At 48.9% G+C, this 9,235-nt stretch overlaps 1 protein-coding gene across 1 annotated transcript in view; it reads left to right on the top strand.

Annotated features, from left to right (window-relative positions):
- PAPPA (pregnancy-associated plasma protein A, pappalysin 1) overlaps positions 1–9,235 on the top strand; it is a 250,111-nt gene that overhangs the window by 161 nt on the left and 240,715 nt on the right. The window contains exon 2 of the mRNA XM_012664387.1: positions 5–220. Coding sequence (XP_012519841.1) covers positions 5–220 — 216 coding nt within the window. The remainder of the gene's footprint in view (positions 1–4; positions 221–9,235) is intronic.

Raw genomic sequence — 9,235 nt, 5'->3', positions numbered from 1 at the left:
GGCGGTGCCTGGGAAGCCGTGCGCGTCCCCCGGCGGCGGCAGCAGCGGGAGGCGAGGGGCGCCGCCGAGGAGCCGAGCCCGCCGAGCCGGGCGCTCTATTTCAGCGGGCGAGGCGAGCAGCTGCGCCTCCGGGCCGACCTGGAGCTGCCCCGGGACGCGTTCACGCTGCAAGTGTGGCTGCGAGCGGAGGGGGGCCAGAGGTCTCCGGCGGTGATTACAGGTAGGCGAGGGCGCCCCGGCGGGCGCTGCACTGTCCCCGCGGCCCTAGGGCTTGCGGGTGGGTGGATGGCGGGTGGGGGGCTTGCGGGTGTGTCTGTACGGGAGCCGCCCTGCGAGCGGCGCGGAGACACCCGGGCGAGCTGCGAGCCTCACTTTGCCCCATCGGTAGAATGGGCGCACTCAGAAGGCTTCGCTGCCTGGCCCCCGGGAGGAACGTGAGGAACACTCTTGGCGGCCCCGAGACCCTGAGTCAATGAGGGCTGACCCCTGGGGAGCTTAGCGCACGCAACCCATGCTCGGGATGGTCAGAGGTACTCTGTCTCCGTTTGGGATGAAGGGGAGGATGACCCAATTGGGATGCATGCGAAAGGAGGCTAGGGGACCTTTGATTTCTTTGACGTTTTAAGGGGGTCGCCCCCCTTCATTAGGCCCCGTTACACTGAAAGCGGGCAAGGACAAGGTTGTTGTGATCGCCAGGACTTAGAAGTCCTCAAAGTGCCCCAAAGTTGCTCTCTGCTTGAAGCTTGCCTCTGGGATTCGCCCCCTCCCCCGGCCCCCAGCCACACACACTGCCATCCTATGTCCTCAGCCTATTGCCCCTCACCGGGGCAGGGGCGAGACCTTCCTAACGCACAGCCCGCCAGCTTTCCTCAGACTCGGCCGCGAAACGGGGCGCTTTTCTCATTTGGGACTTTTATGAGCCCGTAATGAATTTGAGTTCTGCCTCCTCACCCTCCCTCTCTCTCCCCTTCGCAAAGCCCATAGTGAAACCGGACACTTTGCGAGGGTTGCAAACCTTAGAAATGCTCCAACATCCATTTTTCCCCCTCCAAATGAATCTGTGGAAATGCCTTTAATAAAACTGGGGAGCCGGGCGGGGGGGGCAGCGCCGGAGGAGAGAAGGAAAGTTTTGCCTCCTCTGTCTGGGAGATTCCCTTCCTGCACAAACAATCTTGCCATGACCTGGGACGTCTTAAAGTGAGAGTAGGGGTTCCCCCTTCGCTGCCGCCAGGAAACGTGTGGAGGCGGCTTGCGATCCCACCCCCTTAAACACACACTTTCTTAGAAGGGAAAGCTCTGAGCTTTTCGGGAAGTTCTGCTGCGTTCTATCTTTCTTTGGCTTAGACTTTCGCGAATGATGCGCTGACTGTCCTATTTACATGAAGTCCCCCTCAGGAGACCCGGACTCTTCTGCTATACCAAGAACATGCCCCCCAAATCCTCCACTTTCCAGCTACCAAAGGAGAGCAATAGAATGACTCCCCCCCACCCCACAACTGACGTCATCGCATGCTATTTTTCCTTTTTTTTTTCCCTCCGGGAAGGAAAGGGAAACCGAGCTCATTCACTTTTAACTCCCAAGCCCTAGTCAGCCAGAGGAGGGTCTGATGTGGAGCAGAGGAGGTGTTATTCATAATCATAACGATGGTGGTGATAATTTGGGGCTATGTCGTGTTTACTTCTTTTTCCAAATATATGAAAAACATAGAGCCTGCTGCTAGAAGGTGATAAAAAAAAAATGTGTGGGTCTGGTTTATCCTGGTCTTTACCTGTCTTACCAGTGATTTGGAAGGCTTCCCTGCCAGAGAGGAGAGCCCAGGGTTATACAGGTATCATCAATGAAAAGGTAGTGAATGCATTTAAAATATATATATATATGTATAAAACACCTGGGATTCCACAGGAGACTGCTTTATAAGTGTCTGTAATTCAGTCAAGGAGCCTCTCTTCGCACGCATTCTCTTGAGCACTCATTCACTCTCTCACACAAAGATCGTTGCAGTAAAATACTTTAATTGGATGGGGGACGTTAGGTTATTATTGCTTGTATAAAATGCCTGGTCCATTTTATGTGTGGAAATAACATTCCTCTCAAAACGAAAAAAAAAAAAAAAAGAAAGAAAGAAAAGGCACTGCTGTCGTGTAGCACCAGAAAGCCAGGAGCTTTCCCCCTGAGGATTCTGGTGGATTTTTTTCCCTCCCCTAGTTGAGTCCCAGCCAGATTCCGCGGTGTGTAAACACCTGGCTCCGAGCCAGAAAAGACTCATTCTGGTATCCTCCACACGGTACAGACCGTTGGACTAAAAAGAACCTGCTTCTCCTTGAATTAAAAAGCAAACAAACAGAGGTTCTTTGCAGAAGTACTTTTTCAGCTCCTTCCTTCATGTAAGTTTGGGCTGGGAGAGGAAGGATCCGAGGTGGGCAGCAGGGCTTGGGTGCCAAAACTCATCGTCCCGCTGCGACCTCAGGTGCCCAGTTTGCTGTGTGACCTCCGCTGGCTTTCCCTGGCTGGGCGTCGCCACTTTGCTAGGAATCCCTGGTCACCTATCTTGAGAGAGCAGTCATCGCTCAGCAGGGACCGCGCTGCTATTTCAGGCAGAGGGCTGCTGCCTCGCTGTCAGGCCAGGCTGCCTTACATCACTCTTTGCTGCAGGATTCAATTGGGTTTCGTAAAGGTCTAATTTTACGGTGCTGTTAACCGGGTCTGTCGTCTGGCAGAGGCAGGCCTTGCCGCTCCTGGTAGGCGGGCTATCCGCCCGGGGATGCTATTTCTGCCCCGGTTCAAACTTCACTGACACCAGTTCAGACAGGCGCTCTCGGAGAGACAGGGGGAAGGAGCGAAGGAGCAGTTTGCTTCTGAAGCTCAGAAAACACGGCTTTTATTTTTCTGAAAGGGAAGGAGAAAAAAATATATTAATAAATAAAACAGGAAAGGCATATGCAAGGAAAAACAAAGCCAAAGTTAGAAGGTGCCCGTGTGCGGGATTCTCCGGAGAGCCCACCGACTGTGGATGGTCTTTTAGGAGGGAAGGATCCCTTGAGGCTCCCGCTAGCAGGGTTCTCAGAGGTTACCCAAACCAGTTCTCCTTTGGGCCCAATGAGGAGAAGGAGACACAGAGAGGGGAGGGGTGTGTTGGATGACATAGCTTCTCAGCGGCAGGAACTAGGATTTAATCCCTGGCATCTCCACTTCCAGGCCTTGCCCCCTACACCGCTGAGAGAACGTGTCTTGTAAACACCATCACCTCTCACCCCACACGGACCCACCACCCAGGCACAGCCTTCGGCTTTCATGCATGGCAAGTTGGGCTCCCTTTCAGGTCGGGGGCGGGGGCTCCTTTCTGACACATTTCTTTGCTTTTGTACCACCCCAGGCAGGATCCAGACCCCTGCCCCTCATCCCCAACCAGCCCCCCCACGCATACACCCCCCCCAGTTGGAAAGAAGGAAAAAGAAAACAATGGACTCAATTTGCTCCATGGAGCAGAGGCCCTGAGCAGCAGTTAATCTTGTTAAAGTTTCTCCCGACCTGTTAGATAAGTGAAATGTGGACCCCACAAGTCCTGCCCTCTTCCCACCCCTTCCCGTAGTGACTGGGAATTCCTGCTCAGAAGCAGAAAGGAGTTTACCTGAATCCCATCCAGCACCTCAGCTTTCCAGCCCTTTTTCTTTTGTTCTAAATGTTAGACTGGATTGAGTTTTTTGGTTACTCTCAAGAGTGTTTTTTTTTTCTCTCCTTTCTGCAGCCCCCACTTCCTACTGCTCACTCAACTCTCAAAAAGGAGTACCCACACTTTCCCCACTTCAGAATCGCTGTCACAGCCAAGGCTAAGTTTATAAAGAATCGATATATTAACATGGCTCTCCCCTAATATTCATAGCCCTACCTGGAATCTAGAATATTGCAGTGGTTAGAACCCAGTTTTAGAAGCCGGATGACATAAGTGTGAACCTACCTCTGCTGCTAACGAGCTGTGTGCTGTGTGACCTTGGGCAAGCTAGTTGATTCCTCTGAGCTTCATCTTCCTCATGTACGAAGTTATGATGGCACAAGTACTTCTCATAGGGTGATGTGAATGCCAACTCACCTCGTACATGGAAAGTGCTTAGACCTGGACTTGGTATATAGTAAGTCTCAACAAACTTCACTCATTATTAAACACTATTTCCAAAGATCTCAGTCGTGATTTTCTGGATTGAGGACACTTAAAGCCAGGAAGGAAACTGACTCTCTCTGGGTGCCTCTGAGGTGCTGGGCACTATGCTTGACACTTGCCTTGTGCCTGTGCATTCTGTCCTCACCAATACCCTGGGAGGTGGGCATCACTGCCCCCACTTTGCAAAAGGGGAATCTGAGTCTCAGCGAGCTGAAATGACTTGGTCCAAAGTCCCACAGTTCTCAGGTGGGCAGAGCCCAGATGAGAACTCAAGTCCCAAGTGCCTGCTTCCTGCGTCAGCAGTCTTTCTGGAGAGAAAAGAAATGACTGACTCACGTTCTCTTCCTGAATCCTTCTGCAGAACATTTTCATTCCTTTCTGCTTCTCTATGCGCCAACCACAGACCTGCAGGTTGAAGAGAATGGGAAATGGGTGTTAATCTCACCTGGAGCCATGGATTTGATCTGGTAGATCTATTCTTCCTTTCATGTCAAATTATCAGACAGACCGGGTTTGGAATTTCTCTTACCAATTACATACTGTGTGATTTGAGTCAAGTCCCTTCATCTTTCTATTCCTTGGTTTCCTCGTCTGTAAAATGGGCATAATGCTGTCAAGATGTTTCAATGAAATAAACGTGCAGAAAGTACCTAACACAGTGCCAACTCATATTAGGGATTCAGCCAGGGTAGCTGGACCTAGTGAGCAGCCACATCCTCCTCTTCCAGTTTGCTGAGTTGGCCTTCAGAAGGTGGAGTCTGTGCATTTTTAGGGCTTCCCATCTTAAGTTGTGGGGGAGTCTGTCTAGAGTAGACAGTGTATCTTGGAGAACAATTAGATTCCTTCAAATTCCTTCCTTTCACTTTGATCTCCTCTTCCGTGATCTGCTGGGATGACCCCTTCGTAGTAAGAGCCAAAGTTAGGTTTAGAACCCCTGGGACCTGTAAATAGGAAAACCAGTCAGCGTCGAAGGAGAGCACGCACCCCTGGGAACAGAAGCCACACTGTAGGTCACAGATCTGCTGTCACATGCCTCCTTCTCCTTCCTTGGGCGCTCTTCAGACACTTGCTTTTCCCTGAGCTGCCATTCAGTGGACAAGTAGGGGTGTAGAGGCTACAGAACCCAGGGGAACACTTCCCGTTATCTTCTGCATAGAGGAAGGGAAACTTGAGCCTCAGAGGTGTGGGATGCAGGAGTGTGTGTTGTGTATGGTCAGCATGGGCATGGACTTGGCCGTCATCTGGGTCAAGCAGCTCACTGCACAACAGGGAAACTGAGGACCAGAGTTACACAGAATTAAACTATAGTCACAGACTGTTGCCTCATAAAGGGGCCTGCGAGGTCAGTTGGTCCAGTAGTTCCCATTCCTCTCTGCACTTGGAATCACCAGCGTTTAAAACATCCTGCTGCCTGGGCTACACACATCCCAGGGATTCTGATGTCATGGGTTTGGGGTTGGCCTGGAAACCTGTATTTTTCAAAGCCTTCTCAGGTAAGGCTGAAGGGCCACTAGTGGGAAGAATCACTGATCCAGTCTGATGTCCCCCTGTTCTGCAAGTGGGGAAACTGAGGCCCAAAGGGGAAGTGACATTCCCTGCTTACTGAGCTGGTTGGTGGCTGATCCTTTAGAGAAATTCAGCAGTCCCAACTCTGAAGGACCTCTCTTCCAGTCTGAATTCCCCTACTCACTCCAAACCCCTGGGTGCCATAGTTCCTGACATTTCATTTTTGCAGAGCCATTCCTATGTGCTAAGCCATGCTTTCTCCTTCTGGTGCCTCCTTTATAATGTGAACTCTCCTGTAAAGGGAAGCGGGGGTCACACATTGAGTTCTTTGCCCCTGATTTCGAATGACTCTCTCGCAGTGTTTGGGAGGGGAGCCTCTCTGAGCAAGAATAAGGGCTATGAAACAGGGAAGTCCAGCTCTGAGCATTCACTTTGCTCTGGGCTAGTCCAGTTGGAAGATGTGTTTTCCTATTATTTCAAAACCCGCTCTCCTTGAGATCACTCTGAAACCAGAACTGGCTGCAGGTGTCTCAGATGAGGAAGAGAGAAACTCCCCAGGTACCATAGTTAGGAGGACTCCCTCTACGGGCAGCTGATACCTCATCTACTGATGGCAAAGTGCTCAGGAATCCAGCAGGTGCCTATTTCTCCACTCTCCAGCTGCTCCTTCTGGAGTCTAATTCCCTTTCCTTCGCTGTTCCCCTATCTTCCTTCTTACTGCACGGAGCGCTCTGCGTCCTGCCCTGGTGCAGTGACTGGAAATGCTCAGCTGTGATTCTGACGCCAGCAACTGAGAACTGACTTGCAAGTTTTTGCCCCGTGGCTTGTTCAAAGACCTGAAACTGGGAATCAGGAGGTCAGAGTTCAGGTTTGGCTTCCTCTTTACTGTTTGACCTGTGGTCTCTGACCTAACCACTGGGGCCTCTGGGGAGAGGGTTTTGGATGTGGTTCCAGTCGACACCCCCATCTCACAGGGTGTCATGGGGACCAGGGGAGACAGTAGCAGGGGAAACTCTTGACTGCGATCAGAACCCAGCACATGTGGCAGCATGATTACGAGGAACCAGACTGAGGTCCATGCAATCCATGCAATCAATGTCAAGGCCATTCCTGGAAAGGTGTCTTTATTATCATCATTCACGCTGCGGATGATAAATAGTGATTGAGTTAGCAAACCTTTCATGCCTGTGACCTCACTGGAGTCCTTTGATGTTGGCACTTCACAAGTCTGCCACATCCTGCCACTTGCTGCTATGTGACCTTGACAATTTACCGCTCCTCTCTGGGCCTCAGTGTTCTCAGGATGCAAAAGGAGGGCCGGGATAGAATAGGGACTTTCAAACTGTGCCCCATAATCTTAGGGGGCCTCTGGGGAGAGGCGGAAGGGCAGGGCTTTGCCTCCCCCCACCTTCCCTTCACCTTATTCTGCTTAAATTGTGTGATTCTACAACATTCCATTTGAAGGAATATGTTCCTCCATTACCAAGAGTTTGAATGGATATGGACTGACATTAAGGAATTATTGTTAATTTTGGTAGGTGTGTAATGGTATTGTTATTATGTTTTTTTAAAGATCCTAATCTCTTAGAAATGCATACCAAAGTATTTATGGGTAAAATTATGTCTACTTTGTTTGTTTGTTTAAAAACCTCCAGAAAAAAAAAAAAATTGGGTGTTCCAAGGAGTGGTGGTAAGTGAAAGAGGATGGGAAAATTGATAACAGTTGTTGAAACCAGGTGATCAAAACTTTGGACTTCAATACATTTTTGTCTGTGCTTTTGTGTGTGGTTGAAGATTTCCCTAATAGAAAGTTAAAAATATTAAGAGTGTTTGAGAGCCACAGGAGGAGGTGAAGTCTCAGATCTGTGTGTTTTCTGTGAGCTGATAAGTTTGCAGATACAGAGGCAGCAGCTTGCAGAGGATTAGGGACTCTCCCAAGGTCACACAAAGATTAATTGAAAGTCAAGACACAGTCCAGGCTTAAGACTCGAGGAGCCCTCTCTCCCCTCCTCTTTGTATACTTGCAAACTCAGGTGAAAATGATTACCCCTAGAGCACTCCAAGGGAATAGAAGTAAAGAGGGTAGTCTTAGGAGGGGCATGTAGAAAGGGCAAGTGGAGACTTGCTGGGCAGTAAGAAGCTTTTGAGTGAGAAAAGTCTTTGCTGTATGGGACTGCCCCACATATTGTGAAATGTTTAGCATCTTTGGTCCTGTGCATAAGAATTCCATGGGATCTGCTAGTCATTGTGACAATTGAGGAAGTATTGTGACAATACACACACACACACACACACACACACACACACTCACACGCATTTACTCATATTCCTGGTTTATTTCTCTCCATCCCCAGTTGCCCAGGGAGCAATTCTAGAGCCTTCTAGAGCCATGGGGGGATGACCTTCAGGAGCATGTGTTTACTGAGGAAGAATTTTGCAGTGGTTGGCCGTAGGACTCAGGAGTCGGACTGCCTTGGTTTGATTTCCTGACTGTCGCACCTGCTAGTTGCATGACCTTGGGCAAGTTACTTAATATCTCCAAGTTTCACTTTTCCCATCTGTAAAGTACAGATAATACTGGCTCTTACTTCATAGGGTTGTTTTGAAGATTAATTGGGCCTCCATGTGGAAAATGCTTAGTAATGGAATCTAGACTATGGGGTAACCCAGCAAATGTTAATTCATATCTGTATTACGTGTGTCTGGACCTTGCCACACGTTATTTCTAATACTCTCAGTAACTCTAGAAATTAGACGTACTCTATCTCCTTTGACAAAGCCAGGAGTTGCCTTTCCCTTCCTTACAACTCAGAAAAGATTCATTACTATCATCTTAACAGTCAAATATATAAATAAATAAACTAAAATGAAAGACAAACCAAGTAAACACTTTATTGTTTCATTTTACAAAAGCAATGCATGCTCATTGTAAAAAACCTAAGCAATGCAGATAAAAACAGGAGACGAAGTAAAATTTGTCTATTCCCTGCCAAAGCATTCAACAAATATTTTTTGAGTTCCTGCTCTGTCCCAGAGACAGTTTTAGGCTATGAGTGCAGAGCAGTGAAAGAAAAGAAAAATAGCTCTGCCCTCAGGGAGTTTATATTCTGGGCAAGGGCTTGGGGATAGGAGATAGAGACAGACTATAAATGAATAAGTGTATGTGTGTGTGTATACATATATATATATATATATATATCTCGCATAATGTCAGATGAATACTTATAAAGAAAAATAAAGTTGAGAAGGGAGTCTAGGGAATGCTGTGTTGGGGTAGGGATGCAGGAGGAGTAAGATTTGAATAGGGTGGTGAGGGGAGGCTGTCATGAGAGGTGACATTGGGGAGGAGACCCAAGATCAGCTCCTGAGGCTGTCTAGAGAAGTCCGAGTGTATTTGGGAAGGAAGAGCAGGGCACTGTGCGGTAGAACAGTGCAGTCATTAGCTTGCTGTGTGACTTTGACTAGTCACTTTCCCTCTCAGGACCAATTTTCCTCATCTGAACAATGGGGTAGTATAGAATTTATCAACGTGGGCCCTAGAAACCCTTCTAGCAGAGACCTCCTAGCATTCT

This window comes from Propithecus coquereli, unplaced genomic scaffold, assembly GCF_000956105.1.
Source record: "Propithecus coquereli isolate 6110/MARCELLA unplaced genomic scaffold, Pcoq_1.0 Scaffold89, whole genome shotgun sequence".
Classification (NCBI taxonomy): domain Eukaryota; kingdom Metazoa; phylum Chordata; class Mammalia; order Primates; family Indriidae; genus Propithecus; species Propithecus coquereli.
This window is presented reverse-complemented; position numbering and strand designations above follow the sequence as displayed.